This window comes from Hyla sarda, chromosome 3 (genome assembly GCF_029499605.1).
Source record: "Hyla sarda isolate aHylSar1 chromosome 3, aHylSar1.hap1, whole genome shotgun sequence".
Lineage (NCBI taxonomy): Eukaryota > Metazoa > Chordata > Amphibia > Anura > Hylidae > Hyla > Hyla sarda.
Genome location: NC_079191.1, coordinates 205,082,675 through 205,100,987, shown reverse-complemented (window position 1 = coordinate 205,100,987; position 18,313 = coordinate 205,082,675). Strand labels below are relative to the sequence as shown.

Here is an 18,313-nt window from a genome sequence, read left to right as displayed (position 1 = left end):
CACTATCAGAATCCATAGAAATCTTACCTTTCCCTTTTGATTTATGGGTTCAATTGTTAAGGAATCGGGTCCAATATCCACAATGTTACCCAGCTGAAAGCCATCAGTTGGGTGAGGAGCCCAAACTGGCTTCCCGTCCTCCATGGTGCTGTTCCACTGCTCTCACAGTTGACTAAAAAGAAAACAAGACCTCTATTATTGAAGTTACTTATATTAATGATAATGTAAGTACACCTAGACGTATGTGGTATTATTTGTTCATATACTATTACAGGACCATAAATTGTCATTGCAAACAACTGTGCATGAATAAATATTACTTATCAGGCTAATATCCTCTCCAGTCCACCCCTCTCTTATTTATTCAACACTAATGGGGAACCACGGAACAGAGTGAAGATGGGCTTTCAGTTTCACTGAGGGATCAAGTTACAGTGACAATTGAAGGCGAGGAAAAAGGAGGGAGTGCATGGAGAAAACTACAAGAAAAGAGAGAGATATGACAGGCTTGTCTTCCTCCCCAGTGTTGAATTCACAGTTTAGACTACTTTAGTACTGCTCTATAATGTCCTCCCTGCTGCGGTTGTTTCTAAGGGTTTGCTACAGAGAGGTAGGGGAACAATATCCCGTTTTCTGTGTGTATGCAGTGTACGAGATGGAGCCTGCAGAATGTTAGCCAGGCGAAAAATGCAAGATACCTCTTACAGGATGGGCATTAACAGTGTTCCTGTATCGCCAGCAATGACACTTTTAGAAATAAGAGATTTCAGCAAAGTTGTGTGGATATGGCAACCAAATGCACCCAACAGCATTGTTTTCTTATAGGTTTTTAAAGGACTCCATCATAAAAAACCATGTGTATAGAATACTGGAGTGTAACATCACAGCCAAGTTACCACATTCAGTCTGACCAGACTTGGGAGAGGTTCACAAACACAAACCTCATACACTAAAGCCAACACTTACAGTGATTAATGATTAGGTGTTTCATCACCTCAGTATTATTAACCACATTTATTACTATATTATTATACTGTAAGCAAAGTAAACAAACGTGAAAAAAGCCACCCTGAGTCATACACTAAAACAGAAATTAAACCCTCACACAAAAGAAGTGTAAGTGTGGCTCAAACACAGTCATTGGGAGCTGCAGCACTACAACGTTGCAAACACTGCAAGATAACACATATCGTCTTGTCCTGGCTGCAGTTTTAACCGTTTTGGGAAAGGCGGCTGTAAGAAAATTGACTCCCCCTGTTCCATATAGGGCATAACAATAAACACACCACATGTAGTAACCATGATCACACCATGTAGATACAACATTTCTCCTAAGTAAAACAGGGAGTGAACATCATTTCTGCAACAGTTGAACTTGGAATTCTAGTCACTTATAGTTGATGCCTTATGGGTCATCACGTGGCCACTTAGAAACAAATTATGATATAAACAAACCGGATTCACACAATAAATAAAAACAAATGTTAAAAGGGGTACTCCGGCCATAACACATCTTATCTCTCATTTTATATCTTATGCACTAACTGTCCTGGCCAAGAGAGTTACCAATTGGCCTTTTCCATTAATCAGAGCAGACACATTTTTATACTTTATTGCCAAGATTTACAAAGTCTAAACATGACCTACAAAGACTATGTAAGGCTTCACTTATTCAACGGTTCTGCGAGAGACAATATAATTGCTAAACACAGGAGGATCTCAAGCCCTAGCGTGTCACACCACCCCCATGTGTTTAACAAAGAGAAAAACATACCAGAACAGGCAGAATCAATGGTCACACTTGTCATTCTGCAGCAAGGTTATCTTTTTAGCCAAAACCAGAAGTAAAAAAAAAAAAAAAGAAAAAAGAAAAAAAGAGATGTACAACTTTTTCCGTGTTTATCCCACTGGATAAAAATATTGATCATGATGAAAATCCCATCACCCCATTCATATGGCAGAATTTCTGAGGAAATTTCTGGAGGAAATATTCAGCGGTCACCCATTGTTTTCTATTGGATTCTGCTATACTGTACACACGGCAGAATTTTTGCCGCAGAAACATCTGTTACAGAATTTCGAATTCCAGACTCAGCAGAAAGAATGAACATGAGTTAGAGCCTACTGCCCATGGAATTTTTCCTGAATTAAATTCTACTTTGTGAAAAAGCCCTATGTGTTAACCCGAGCCTAAAGGTAGATCTTCAGACCACTATGGACAGTTGCAGCACCAAATTAACGCCTCATGCATAAAACTATTGCAGCTTCATTAGAGCTCTAAGGCTCATTTACGATATGGAGATTCCACTTAGAATCTGAGGAAATTCTCAGCCGATTCCTCTTGAAGCAGCCTCCAATTGCTTCTAGTGGGATTCTGCTGCTTAGTTCCCGAGTCAGAAGGTCTGTAGCGGAACTTCCAACAATGAATTGGATTCTGCCAGAAGGATGAAACTCATAGGGGGAGATTAATTAAACCTGTGCAGAGGAAAAGTTAACAAGTTTCCAATAGCAACAAATCAGATCCCTTCTTTAATTTTTCACAGGCCTCTTTAAAAATGAAAGAAGCAATCTGATTGGTTGGTATGGGCAACTGGTCAAATTTTCCTCTGCACATGTTCAGATAAATCTCCCCCATAGTGTGCACTGTGCAGCGGAATCCCACTGACAGCAACGGGACTCTGAATTCGAGAGGAAGACTAATAAATCGTTTGATGCATGTATCTTTACAGAGAAAGAAGTTCTAAGTCAGTTGTCTAGAGTTAAGACAAATAAGTCACAGGGGCAGATTTATTTAACCAATCACTGTAACAGGAGTTGTCCCAGAAGATGGCAAATTAGCAAATGTTGTGCCCATTCATAAAAAAAAGGTAATAGAGAGGAATCAGGCAACCATAGGCAAGTAAGCCTGATAGTGGGGAAATTAATGGAAACCCTACTAAAGGATAGGATTGTGGAACATTGAAAATCCCATGGATTGCAAAATGAAAAACAACATGGGTTTACTTCAGGGAGATCATGTCAAACAAATCTTATTGATTTTTTTGATTAAGTGACTAAAATAATAGATGGAGGAGGTGCAGTAGGCATCGCATGTCTAGATTTTAGTAAGGCTTTTGACACTGTCCCACATAGAAGACTTATCAATAAACTGCACAGTCATTGAGCTTGGACTCCCACATTGTAGAATGGATTAAGCAGCGACAGACAACAGAGGATTGTAGTTAAAGGAGTTATATTTAGAGCAAGGTCTTGTTACCAGTGGGGACCTCAGCGATCTGAACTGGGACCCATTTTGTTTAATATCTTTATCAGTGATATTATAGAAGGTCTCAATGGTTTGGTGTTTGTCTTTTAGCTGATGACACAAAGATATGTAACAGGGTTAATGTTCCTGAAGGGATATGCCAAATGGAAAAGGATTTGAGTAAACTAGAGGAATGGTCAGAACTCTAGCAGCTAAACTTCAATGCGAATAAGTGCAAGATAATGCACTGGGGACGTAAAACCCCAAGGGCAGAGTAAAGAATATGTGATACAACCCTAACCTTGGTATCTGAGGAAAGGGATTTAGGGGTCATTATTTCAGAAGACTTAAAGGTAGGCAGACAATGTCATAGAGCAGAGGGAAATCCTAGCAGAATGCTTGGGTGTATAGGAAGAGGTATTAGCAGTAGAAAGAGGGAAGTGCTCCGTTGTACAGAGCACTGGTAAGACCTCAGAGTATTGTATGCAGTACTAGAGACTGTATCTACAGAAGGAAATATATATTTCAGAAAGAAGCTACTAAACTAGTACATGGATTGAAGGATGAAACTTACCAGGAAAGGTTAAAGGCCCTTAACATGTATAGCTTGGAAGAAAGAAGAGACAGAAAGGATATGACAGAAACTTTTATATACATAAAGGGAAACAACACAGTAAAGGAGGAGATTATATTAAAAAAAAGAGAAACTACCACAAGAGAACATAGGTTTAAATTAGAAGGGCAAAGGTAAAAGAATACCGGTCACCAAATAAAACATGTAATATAGTGTCCCTTGTGTAATTAGCAGACACTTTCCCATTCACTTGCTTTTAAAAATTATCAACAGAAATGTTTAAAATGTAACAAAAAGAACAGCCACTAGGTGCTGTTCTGTTCCCTGCCCTAATACAGTGAATTTGGTCTCCTCTGGGCCTGGCAGGAGACAAAACTCAGAAAGTGCTTCTCTGCACTGAGTTTGATTGACAGCTGCACAGTATCTAACTGAAAGCTGCAAAGAGCGTTATTGAAAGCTGCAATGAAACATGCATACAGTCTCACCGAAGCATTCACAGAGCCTGGGGTTTTCTATTCATCACAGCACTGCAACCATGTGAGGGCGGATGTGGTCCCTCAGCAGGCTTCAGTGATGTCATGCCTGCTGGGAATCACCCCCTTTCTCCTGCTGTGAGATTGCACTATGTGAGCAAGAACAAAGGCATGATACAGAGCTTTTTAAAGCTCTGAAAACTTGTTTAAGGGTGGTAGGGGTGTTAGGAGTAGTTAGGGAACATAGCCTGAGTTAGATTGGAAAAGTTTGGTGACAGGTACTTTTTAAGTAATATGAGGAAGTATTTCTTTACTGAGAGAGTAGTGGATACATGGAATAGCCTTCCTGCAGAAGTGGTAGCTGCAAATACAGTAAAGGAGTTAATGCCTGCATGGGATAAGAATAAGGCTATCCTTTATATAAGATAGGGACACGGACTATTCATGGTATTCACAATATTAGGCAGACTAGCTGGGCCAAATGGTTCTTATCTGCCGACACATTCTATGCTTCTATGTAATTTCCAAGCAGAATTCTGCTAGGAAATTTCATAGAGTGAAGCCGGCCTAAAAAGGTGTTCACACTAGGGATGGAAGAAAAAAATTGATTTGCGCGATTATCGTGATTTTTCATTTGGCGATACTGAATTGATTCAAAATATTTTTGAATCGATCCTTTTAGGGATGTGGAACCTGTATCTTCTGACGCCCGGAACAGTATGTCCCGGGCATCAGGAGATACAAATTCCACATTTGTGGAGCCGGGCAGGCCGGATCTGACGCGGCGGCGCTCTGACTTGTGCCCGTTCCGTACTCTGCGGCCCCCGTTTGATTTCAGTAGCCGGGGGGTGCTGATGCATCACCACCGCTAATATCCGGCATGCGGCTCTCAGAGGGGTGTATGGAGCGGGCTCCGGACTCGTGCCCGCTCCATACTCTGCAGCCCGCGGCTGATTTTGGTAGCCGGGGCCGCCGCTAATATCAAGCATGCGGCGCTCAGCAGTCTGTATGGAGCGGGCTCCGGACTCCTGCCTGCTCCATACTCTGCAGCCCCCGGCTGTTTTCAGTAGCCGGGGGCCGCCGCTAATAGCCAGCATGCGGTAATCGCCGCGGCTGGTTATTAACCTTTTAGATCGCCACTGTCAAAGCTAACAGCGGCGTCTAAAAGGATCTGTGAATGCTCCCTGTTGGGCTAGTGGGGTGGATCGCCCCCCCGCAGTGTGATCGCGGGTGGGCGATCCACTGTGGAGGTAGCCGGAGGACTTACCTCTGCTTTCTGCTGTCCCGTGGCTGCTGTCCCGTGGCTTGACTAGGCTCTATCAATGGATCGCAGATCAATGGAGTTCAATAGAACTCTATTCATCTGTCTGAGGAATCTAATGATTCCTCCTAAAAGTCTAATAAAGTGTATAAAAAAAAATAAAAAGTTTTAATAAAAGTGTAAAAGACATTGTTTTTGAGACAGAATCGAGATATATCGCGATGTATCGTCACCTAGACGGTATCGCGATATATCAGGATATATCGAATCGCCACACTGGTATCGCGATTCGAATTGTATCTTCAAATTCTTGCCGATTCACACCCCTAGTTCACACACATTGAGGTTTTCAATTTCAAATCCATTCTTGGTTGTGTATTAAACTATTGCAATTAAAAACCTGAAGATGTAAAAAAAAAAAACAAGACTGATTTTAAAGAAAGGTCCACCTTTGCATATTCACTTGCCCACATCCCTTACTTCTTACAAACATATGGTAAGCAATAAGTTAGGGAAAAGAGGATGGCAATATGACTGCAGGATCAGACTACACAATCTTAGGGTATCTGGTAATCTCTAACCTTGTAACCCCATAGGTCTCTGCACTGGCACTGTAGACCAATTATTAAATCAATTATTGTTGTTATTTTTATTATTTTAAATAAAAAAGGAAACTAAACTTTGAATACTAGAATTATATGTAAAAAAAAAAAAAAAGTTGCATTCTTAATTAAAATTGAGACATTTCAGTACAATACTAAACAGATGAGATTATCCAAGTCATATGCAACATCTAAATACCTAAATCCTTTTACACTAAATCCGCATTGAAATCCAACTAGCCAGAATCCACAAAGTACTGAGTACAATATTTCAAGACACAAGGAATCAAAGAAGAAATTTGGGTTTCTGGTTTTAAGCAGTTGATCTAAACATCATTTTTATTTGTGAATATATGAGAAAGCAGAAAGGCCAGTACTAGCAGGCATGAATACACAAAATATGTTCTTTACCACCCTGTCAAACTGTTTTAAAAGCTTTAGGCTAGGTTTTTTTCTGGTGTTTTTGGAAAACTGCTACTGCCAAACTATATAAGTGCTCTCCTAGTAACACACTGGCCCTCATTTACTATTGCAAACCCGACATGTTTTGTCGGGTTGTGAGCCAGATTCTGTCACATTGCGCCCAAAATTCTGTCTGCGCCATCGGGAAAAGGGGGCGTGTTCCTGACATTTTCACAAAAACCCAACATATTTACTAAGGTTTCCACATAAAATGTGGTGGATTTGAACTGAGGAAAACCCTACAGAGCAGGTGTAAAAAAAAAAGAAAAATGTAGGGAAAGTGGAAAATGTAGGGAAACCTTAGTAAATACCATGGAAAATAAATTGTAGGGAATTAAAACCCACAAAGAAACGCGCACTCCACTCTTAGTAAATCAGAGCCACTATGTTTGGAAAAATATACAGGGGAACAAGAAGAACACAGGTTAGTGGTAAGGGGAGGTGTCCTAGTGGGAGAGGAAAAGCAACAATAATGCTTCCATCCTTATATCAAGACCCACATACTAACTATTCTCTGCACCTGCCTGCCAGACAGTTGGCAGAATGTTTAAAAGTCCCGGGCAATCTCTACAGCCCTTGAGTTACATGATGCTCCTGGAGTCCCATAAATTTGCATGGGACTTTAGGGAAAAAAAAAAGAAAAAACTTTTTTACTGTAACAGATCGCGAGTTAGAACCTGAGAAAATAGTTGTGCTTAAAGGGAATGTGACATCAGCGTCTTCTGCGCTAACCTGTTGTCACAGGCTAATAGTGCAGGTGAAGCTGTATGCTAGATTTGTAGTTGATATATAAGTAACGTGTACCAAATTTCATCAAAAGATCTCAAGCCAAAAGTTATGTATAAAGCGGGGGTACACTTTCCTCAAGTTCGGGCTTGATTGTCACCAACAAATGGGTTTATATAAAATATATATAAAAAAATTATGTAGATCCAGTGAATTAATTTAAAACAATTTATTATCACACTGATAGTGCTTGTGGTGTCCTGTGTAGGGCCCTTACATCGGACTCACCACGATAAGCAAGGCAGTGAATGTATAAAATATTCATACAATGAAATAAAATAAAATAGACATATAATATTCAGGGTAAAAAAGTGCTTGTATCCCAGTGTGGTAAATAGTCTGTAGCACTTATAGATGTGTGCACGAAGATCGTGCCTTGTATGGTTGATTACAAGTAGTCTGAGTAGCGATGTCTCTGTATAGCTCGTATCTGGTCAGGATACTGCATGCAGCAGCGTGTTGGTAAGGGGTTAAAACCAATGCGCTCTGCGGCGCTGGGGTTTCCTTGTGTGTATCCCACTCTACCCTGGAGGCACAGGGATAGAGATTGGTGAGTGGGATATAGATAGTCTCTTAAATGTAATCCTGTGGGTGCAGGAGGCTTAGCTCTGCAGCGCTGGAGGCCCCTCAAATGTGGACCACTCTAACCCTGCGGCACAGGGAAAGTTTTGAGTGGATTTGGGGATTTGGCACACTGTGCCTCTTACCAGCAATGTTCTGGAGCCTGGTTGCCGGAAAAAAGTTTCCCCCGGGTGAGACGTCCGCTGGCAGGCGTGATGCGTACAACCCCGGAAAAGTGCTCCGGTAAATTTCTTGCGATCTGGTGAATGATGGTAAAGATCGTCGGGTTTGCAAATACTGGGGTACAGGTGATAGAGGCTAGACGCGTTTCGAGGTACTCATCTACCTCTTTTTCAATAGCAAATTTGATTTGATTTAATTGATTTGCTATTAAAAAAGATGTAGATGAGTACCTCGATACACGTCTAGTTTCTATCACCTGTACCCCAGTATTGGAAAACCCGAAGATCTTTACCATCATTGACTGGATCACAAGAAATTTACCGGAGCACGCTTCCGGGGTTGTACGCATCACACCTGCCAGCGGACGTCTCACCCGGGGAAAACTTTTTTCCGGCGACCAGGCTCCAGAACATTGCTGGTAAGAGGCACAGTGTGCCAAATCCACTCAAAACTTTCCCTGTGCCACCGGGGTAGAGTGATCCACATTTGAGGGGCCTCCAGCGCTGCAGAGCGAAGTCTCATGCACCCACAGGATTACAATTAAGAGACTGTCTATATCACACTCACCAATCTCTATCCCTGTGCAGCCAGGGTAGAGTAGGATACACACAAGGAAACCCCAAGCACCGCAGAGCGCAATGATTTTAACCCCTTACCAACACGCTGCCGCATGCAGTATCTTGACCACATACGAGCTATACAAAGACATTGCTACTCAGACTACTTGTAATAAACCATACAAGGCACGATCTCCGTACATACATCTAAGCGCTACAGACTATTTGCCACACTGGGATACCAGCACTTCTTTACCCTGTATATTTTATGTCTATTTTATTTTATTTCATTGTATGAATATTTTATACATTCACTATCTTGTTTATCGTAGTGAGTCCGATGTAAGGGCCCTACAAAAGGACACCACAAGCACTATCATTGTAATAATACATTGTTTTAAATTAATTCACTGGATCTACATCATTTTTTACATATATTTTATATACACCCATTATTTGGTGACAATCAAGCCCAGACTTGAGGAAAGTGTACCCCCACTTTATATATTGTTCGCAAGTTGTATGGGATACGCAACCTTTTTCACATTAGTACTCGTCTGGCAGTAATACTATTGTCCCTATTGTTGGGTTGCAGCTACCTATACACAGTTTTAGCTGCATTTAAAAGTTATGATGGAACATACATATATACATACATAGACACATTGAATTTTATACATATATACATACATACATACATACACACATAGATTTAGACTATTAAATCTGGAAACTCCAGTTGTAAGTTTGTAAACTGGATTAGAAGGGGAGAAAGCAGCAAAAGAAAAATGTTAAATGTGAATATCTATTTAAACTTTATTTTACTATACGCAATATGAAGTAAACTAAAAAGGCTGAATTCAGCAAATCCATTTACGGTACGTGTGATGACTGTGCCCAGGGGCAGACATAACCGGCCTGGGATACATGATCTATGAACGATCATCTTACTATTACTGAGCTGAGCTCCTCACTGCTGAATCAACTCATTAAGTCAATAGGAAAGTGGAAACATTACAAGGTGAAAAAAAGCAAATAGGATCATATCACCGCACCAACTGAGACACAAGCGCACAGAATGTGAGAGCCAAATGTACATATGTAGAGTCCTATTTATCAGCATATTTATCATAGGAAAAAGAAGGCGTTAGAACTCAGACATCCCCAGAACTACTTGAAGAAGTTGTCCCTCAATTAAATATTAAAGTTTAGAAATTGTAGTTGCACTGAACAAGAGATGGGATGCAGTACCCTGGCACAGCCACAATGCAGTGACTGGAGCCAACGGCTTCTGGCACTGGTCACCGTGTGGATTTGGATGTGGCATAAATACTGTAAAATACTGTAAAAATTGTTCATTTAGTTATCTTATTAGGACTGTAAAAATAGCAAGCAATGTAGAGTCACCAATGTGCCTCACCCAGGAACAACTCATTAATTTTAATGCTCAATTTTAATGCTCTAACCATAAAAATAAAAGAAAAAAGTAAAACCGGATGTATATCAGGGGAATCGGTCTGACAGTCAGCTGACTTCCTGCAAACTACAGGATGACATCATCACCTATCAAATTGCTACTGTTAGCTCTCATACCATTCCCTGCTGCGCCTGCTATGTATATGGGATCTTGAGATTATATATATAAGGAACACTAAGATAACACATCCTAGATCTGAATGAATGAACTAATCGTATGAAATACTTTTGTCTTTACATAGTTGAATGTGATGACAACAAAATCACACAAAAATTATCAATGGAAAGCAAATTTATCAACCCATGGAGGTCTGGATATGGAGTCACACTCAAAATCAAAGTGGAAAACCACACTACAGGCTGATCCAACTTTGATGTAATGTCCTTAAAACAAGTCAAAATGAGCCTAATTTTTATTAGCAGCGCATTGTGCCAGGAGCCGGCTCTATGCGCTGCTAATAGAAATACTTTTCATTCATACGGCGGCAGGGGTATATGTATATAGAAGAATAGCATTATCTGCCCCCACAGCGCTAAGCCGAGGCCCCTAATTTCAGCCCAAAAACCCAGGAAAAGTTATTGACTCGACTATAAGCCTAGGGTGGGAAATACATCATCCCCCCCCCCCCCTGTCATCATCCAGACCCCTGTCATTAACACCCCTTCATCATGACCGCCTGTCAATCCCTTCTCAGTGGTCTTCAACCTGCGGACCTCCAGATGTTTCAAAGCTACAACTCCCAGCATGCCCGGACAGCCGATGGCTGTCCGGGCATGCTGGGTGTTGTAGTTTTGCAACATCTGAAGGTTGAAGACCACTGATAAGGGATTGACAGGTGGAGATGGACGTCCGGGACCATTCCCTCACAGCTAAAGCCAAAAACGTTTTTTTTGTTCACTCGAGTATAAGCCGAGGGGGGCGTTTTCAGCACGAAAAATCGTGCTGAAAAACTAGGCTTATACTCGAGTATATATGGTACATATGCCACTACAGCACTATGTATGAAAAGTATTTCTATCAGCAGCATCGGGCGGCCGATGCTGCTGCTAGAATGCTTTTCACATATAGCGTTGCAGTGGCATAGGTATATAGAAGCATATACATGTGCTGCGGGGGTATATATTTAATGCACCGGCGGGGGGGTATATATTTAATGCGCAGGCAGGGGTCCTATCTAATGCGCTGGTGGGGGGCTAGATATATAGGCTATATATCAGCCCCCTCTGCAGCGCTATATATCTTGCCCCTCACAGAGCTTTTCATATAGATATGGCCCCTGCTAATCCCAAAGTTCATTTTTCAATCTCTCGCTGAGAGCCCTGATTGGCTCCTCAGTACCGGCCATTCAGGGCTCCCCCCGGGGGATTCAAAAATGAGAGTTAAAAACACACTGATACATCGCAAGGTTGTGGAGAATGCCGCCCGCTCCCCTGCTTAATAACTTCTGATTGCATTGGGTCTCAGAAGTGAAACCCAGTGCAATCAATCCCTCAGCCCCTGTACTACAACCCCCATCATGGAACAGAGTCTGTTCCATGATGGGGGTAGTAGTACAAACACTAATGTAGCCTCCCCAGCTGACTGCAGACACCTGCAGCCAGGGAATTTCTACTTCCATCATGGAAACAAGTCTGTTCGATGATGGGAGTAGTAGTAGTCCCGGCTGTGGGAGTCTGTAGGCAGAGGTGTTTGGACATACATGAGGGATAACGGGTCTTAACGGATGAATATTTATTCAGCCGTTAGCACCCTTTATTTAATCTGTTATTAAACGTCCGTTCTTACACAGAAAACTGACGTTTAATAACGGATGAATGCTCATAGTGTGAAAGCAGCCTTAAACAGGTAAGCACATGAAACTTTACATTAGTGAAGCTTTGCTGCACTATATAAACAAAAAAATAACAAATATAAATAATCCCAGATCGCTTTTGTATATGGGTTCCCTCATTTCTATACAGCAACAACTAAAAATTTGACGAGAATAAAGGTGTGGTTTACCACACATTACTACACATCCTTGATCCCAGCTGTACAGGTAACTGCAGCTGGCATCATTTTCTTCCACAGCGCACAGTTGGGGTGCCACCGCTGTACAAAGAAAAAGCAGAGGGGCATACAGTGCGTCCTCTGGATTGTGGGAGTTCAGACCTGCATCGTTCAAGTGATAGGACATTTTAGCAATATGCCATCACTTTATAAGTTGGGAAAAAACACTTTCAGTTAGTGCTGGGCGATATGGCCTAAAATTAATATCACGGTAGCGGGGTCCCTGTGCCCACTAGCGGTGTCAAATGTGCCCCCCCGCGAGCGCTACCATCACCGCTAGCGGGGTCCCTGTGCCCACTAGCGGTGTCACAAGAATTCCGAGCGCGGCTCTGTTCCCCGTCCCTGTCAGCTCTTAGGGTACGGGAACAGATTTAAAAGCCTTGCGCGCAGCTAACTTAGTATTGCGCATGCGCAGTACTACATAAATAGCGTAGGGCTAGCGCTAGGCTCCTAGCGCTGCCTACGTTAGCCCTACGCTATTTGCGTAGTGCTGCGCCTGTGCAGTAAATCTGTTCCCGTACCCTAAGAGCCGACAGGGACGGGGAACAGAGCCACGTTCGGAATTCTTGTGACACCGCTAGTGGGCACATGGACCCCGCTAGCGGTGATGGTAGCACTCACGGGGGGGGGGGCGGCAAATTTGACACCGCTAGTGGGCACAGGGACCCCGCTAGCGGTGATGGTAGCGCTCGCACGGGGGCACATTTGACACCGCTAGTGGGCACAGGGACCCCGCTAGCGGTGGGGATTGATCGTGCTCGCAGGGACACAGTAAATGGATTAGCCGCGCTGGGCTCTACAATTCTTCCCGAGGGTGGGGGAGGGGCCCGACCAGTATAGCGGTATGGGCAAAAATCCATATCGTGGGAGAAAAAAAAAAAAACGTATCCGGTTCATACCGGAATACCGCCCAGCACTACTTTCAGTGGACTTCCTTTGTCTTATTAACATTTTTACTGGTATTTTGGCAATGATGTCAGAAAAACATTCTCCACATCAGCAGTGATTTCAGAATGCAGATGTAAATTACACGTTCTTTCAAGCTGCTCTTTCTGCAGTCACAGCCCTTTCTAACCATGTACAATCGCTTGTTTAGATGAACGCTTTAAATGTTTGTTTGTTTTTTTTACAGCAATTAAAGTCTTTGTGTTCCTTGTGTGAGAAGAGACATAAGTAGTGTAAAAACACAGAACAATAACTTAACACAGTTAAATTAATTGAAATGCGTTCCTTTGAAAACCACATAAAAGATACTTCTGCATGTTCACACAACTCTTCTTTAGTTGAGGTTGTTCATATAACAACATATAGCATGAAATAGGACAAGTGTCATGTAAAAAAAAAAAAACTATTATCACCTATCCGAATCATAACTACCAACAATATAGAGCCAAAGCTTCTACTTTCATAAATTGTGTATTCCCTGTGCCAATCAGCTGATTGCCAAGGGTGCTTGCATCGGCACCGGCATCTGCTTTTTCTTTTCAATATAACCATCAAAAGTGGTCTTATGATATGCATAGGCCCTATTAGCAGATTCAACACAAAATCAGCTGTGTAGAAGCGGCTGACTCTCAGTTAAAGGGGTACTCCCCCCCTAGACATAGGATAGGGGATAAGATGCCTGATCTCTCCTGCTGCACCCCCATACATCGGCAGCCTGGAGCTAGGTTTGCTCCGTGGCTGATGACTGGCGATACAGGGGACGGGGTATCATGACGTCACGGCCCCGCCTTTTTGTGACGTCCCGTCCCCTCAATGCAAGTCTATGGGAGGGGGGCGTGGTAGTCAGGAAAAGGGCTACCAAAAAGGGGGCGTGGCCCAGACATTTTCACAAAATCCCAACATATTTACTAAGGTTTCCACAGAATATGTGTTGGATTTGAGCTGAGGAAAATCCCACAGATCAGAACATGCGTAAAAAAGGCAAAATGTAGGGAAAAGTGCAAAATGTAGGGAAACCTTAGTAAATACTCCACTCTTAGTAAATCAGGGCCAGTATGTTTTTGGTCAGAAACTGGCCTGGATCCAAGAAGAGAGAAGAAAGAAAGCAATTCCCTCCAGGTGTTTTCACCAAAACTGGAAAGGAAACACAGCAAGGAAGTAAAAAAAGCATTTCCAAAAGGAAGACTTTCCTACACTACCCCTCTTCTATGATCCTTTCCTGTTTTTTTTGGGGAAAATATACAAAGTCCATAAATACATTTCTAAATCACATCCAAAAGGTACACATTTGGGGAAAAAAACACTAAATATATGCATACAATTCAAGATAAACCACTGAATACTAAAATACAAATTTGAGATTTTTTTTTGCAACATGTAAAAACCCTATAAAAATAAAGTTAATTCCCAATACAGATTTTTTTTTAGATCTTGTAGTTGTTTGGGTAATTATTATTGTTTGATGTCTTTTGATAAGTTTGGTGGTGTGAACACTGTAGAGTCTGTGAAGTGGAGGTAACCCTAAAGAAAAACTCTGGCTATTTTCACATTGTGTTTGCAATCTATGTTTACTACATATTTATAGTTTATTCCGGGGAAAAAAAGGGGGGGGGGGGGGGGACATTGGCTTAGTTAGTGAAATAAGCCACACAGCTAGCCCCCATCAAGCATTCAGAACACTGTACTTTTAGTAATTATAATCTTTCGGTAGTTCTTAATAAATCCTGTTTTAATGCAATAACAGTATTTTGTAGAAAAAAAGACCAAGAGGACAACCCTGGACTCCTCTCTAGGTCCCCAAGGCTATCTGTGGAGCGTTTCGACAGTGTCTGATTGGGTCATTGGAATCACAATGACAAGATAAGAGTGGGGGAATCCCCTTTGATCAAAAAATAATAATAATTTGACAGATACAGAATGGCAACAATTTTAGAAGAAAAAAAAAAAACACCTATTTTGACTTTTACGATAATATAAAGTAAATTTACACAAAACTAAATCCCAATGTAAGAAAAAGAAAAAACATGAAAATTATTGGAATAAAAAGAAAAAAAAACTGTAGCTTTCAAATCCGAATGTTTCTCATGATTGTGAGAAACTGGTCAATGACAATACTAGTTCAAAAAAATAAGTAAGCACTAAACATAGGAGCCACTGCTATTCCGACACTAATGGAGTCCCTTCTGATCTCCACTTTCTGGTCCCCTTTAGGCACACCAGAAATGCTTGCTGAGCCAGTGACTGGTGGGGATTGATGACATAACACCTTTTACTACTGGACAACTCCTTTAACCAGTAATGATGTAGAAGCAAATAAAGCAAGCTTTCTAGAAACCTAAGTATGTAAATTACAATTATTGCTGGACAATACACTATGATTTGATGGCGTATACAACAACAACCTCTGCCACACCTCAGGAGAACACACAATAAACCTTGAAATAAAAAAGTGTAGTCATACTATCAACAAAACAAAAAACATTGCTTAGGTACTTAAAGTGAAAACACACAATTTGCAGACAATTCAAGGCGCAAGTATGCCCAAAAACTTCTACTAAGTGTTCAACAGTCTATATACAACTGAAATGAAGAGACAACCATATTAATACACACGTGTAAAATTAATGCAACAGCTGTAGGCACCCTGATTGAAAACCACAGGTCTTTTGTATGGATGCAGCTCATTTATGTTTTAATGGGTGGGGAGGAAAAAAGATCATGTAAACTTAGCCAACTTTAAGCACTCAGTTACTTTTCCATGTGGGTGACATAAGAAGAGGATAATTTTATTTTTAATTTTTTAAATTCTATAATAAATTAAAAGCTGGTATGTGTATGGTTAGGTTCCCTTCTCTTATGTTATATTTGGTTAATTCATTGTGACAATATGTCACTGTAAAAGGGTTGTCCAGGGGACAAACACCCCAGTCCTCTGTGTATCTTCATGCTTTCAATGTCCCACCGACTAACCAGCAGATGCCCACTCTGCCAATCATTGGCTGAGGCTGGTCACCTATTCGACCAGTGACAGGCACAACTTTGGTCGGCAGGGAAGAAGGATGGGTAAATATGGTTTGTTTTTTTTAGTTTCAGCACCTGGGGGATTCATAAAATAAAATAGAGCTGCAATGTTAGACTCAACCAATGGATAGACGTCACAACAGTTGTTGAAGTGTTCTTTTTATGCTGCACAATAGGTCTTTATTACCTATATGTCTCAGTTTTGGTCTTTGATGTACAGTTAGGTGTCTTCTGCTTCTAGTATTAAACTATTTAAGGCTGGGTCCACACTACGTTTTGTCCCATACGGGAGCGCATACGGCAGGAGGGAGCTAAAAGCTCGCGCTCCCGTATGTGACCGTATGCGCTCCCGTATGCCATTCACTTCAATGAGCCGACCGGAGTGAAACGTTCGGTCCGGTCGGCTCATTTTTGCGCCGTATGCGCTTTTACAACCGGACCTAAAACCGTGGTCAACCACGGTTTTAGGTCCGGTTGTAAAAGCGCATACGGCGCAAAAATGAGCCGACCGGACTGAACGTTTCACTCCGGTCGGCTCATTGAAGTGAATGGCATACGGGAGCGCATACGGTCACATACGGGAGCGCGAGGTTTTAGCTCCCTCCTGCCGTATGCGCTCCCGTATGGGACAAAACGTAGTGTGGACCCAGCCTAACATGAGCAGTTTTATCAGACTCTTTGGATTGTCAGATATCAAATTAAAATTATCTCACGGTATTCTAAATATAAACTGGGAGGTTGAAAGATTTAGTAATCTCATAGATCAGTGGTTCTTAACCTGGGTTCGATCGAACCCCAGGGGTTCGGTGAGTCAGTCTCGGGGGTTCGGCGGGGGAGGTTTCAACAGGACAGGCAAACCAAGCAGTTGCTTGTGGCCCCGAGCAGAGCCGGTGTTTGCCCGTCCTGTAGCGAGGGGGCAATTCCCCCCATCACTATTAACTCCCTGCGGCCCCGCCTTAAGATTAAAAACGCAGGGCCGCTGGGACATAGTGCACGCCGGGACGTCACTGACGTCCCGTGCGTGCGCCCATGGAAACGAAGGCGACGAGGACCGGAGGATAGAGGAGGAAGACATGCGCTGGCCAGCTTGGTAAGTGACCAGCGGCACGTCATCTTCGGTGCTCCGACCACCGGTCCAGAGACCTACTGCTATAGCCGGAGCAGTGGTCGGAGCACTGAAGTGGGCAGTACACAGGCATACAGCCTCCAGCCATACACTGTTTATGGCTGGAGGCTGAATGTCTGTGGGGGAACACTGCCTACATCAGTGGTCTTCAACCTGTGGACCTCCAGATGTTGCAAAACTACAACTCCCAGGATGCCCCGACAGCCGTTGACTGTCCGGGCATGCTGGGAGTTGTAGTTTTGCAACATTTGGAGGTCCGCAGGTTCAAGACCACTGGCCTACATAATTTGGGCGAACACTGCCCGCCTAAGGTGGGGGGGGGGGAAAACACTGCCCGCCTAAGGTGGGGGGGGGGGGAAACACTGCCCGCCTAAGGTGAGGGGGGAAACACTGCCCGCCTAAGGTGGGGGGGGGGGAAACACTGCCCGCCTAAGGTGGGGGGGGGGGGAACACTGCCCGCCTAAGGTGGGGGAACACTGCCCGCCTAAGGTGGGGGAACACTGCCCGCCTAAGGTGGGGGAACACTGCCCGCCTAAGGTGGGGGAACACTGCCCGCCTAAGGTGGGGGAACACTGCCCGCCTAAGGTGGGGGAACACTGCCCGCCTAAGGTGGGGGAACACTGCCCGCCTAAGGTGGGGGAACACTGCCCGCCTAAGGTGGGGGAACACTGCCCGCCTAAGGTGGGGGAACACTGCCCGCCTAAGGTGGGGGAACACTGCCCGCCTAAGGTGGGGGAACACTGCCCGCCTAAGGTGGGGGAACACTGCCCGCCTAAGGTGGGGGAACACTGCCCGCCTAAGGTGGGGGAACACTGCCCGCCTAAGGTGGGGGAACACTGCCCGCCTAAGGTGGGGGAACACTGCCCGCCTAAGGTGGGGGAACACTGCCCGCCTAAGGTGGGGGAACACTGCCCGCCTAAGGTGGGGGAACACTGCCCGCCTAAGGTGGGGGAACACTGCCCGCCTAAGGTGGGGGAACACTGCCCGCCTAA

General features: G+C 43.2%; 1 protein-coding gene and 1 long non-coding RNA gene across 5 annotated transcripts in view; one reads left to right on the top strand and one right to left on the bottom strand.

Annotated features, from left to right (window-relative positions):
• The window catches only part of MYO6 (myosin VI), a 261,541-nt gene that overhangs the window by 198,726 nt on the left and 44,502 nt on the right, over positions 1-18,313 (bottom strand). For all 3 annotated transcript variants that reach the window (XR_008891253.1, XM_056565911.1, XM_056565913.1), the window contains exon 2: positions 28-172. Coding sequence is in view for 2 of the 3 variants with exons in the window: in XM_056565911.1 (XP_056421886.1) it covers positions 28-144 (117 nt within the window). In the remaining variant the exon portion in view is untranslated. The remainder of the gene's footprint in view (positions 1-27; positions 173-18,313) is intronic.
• Positions 11,998-18,313, top strand: part of LOC130362037 (uncharacterized) — a 38,391-nt gene continuing 32,075 nt past the window's right edge. The window contains exon 1 of one of the 2 annotated variants that reach the window (XR_008891254.1): positions 11,998-12,025. This is a non-coding gene — a long non-coding RNA (uncharacterized LOC130362037). The remainder of the gene's footprint in view (positions 12,026-18,313) is intronic. The other variant, XR_008891255.1, reaches the window with a different exon arrangement.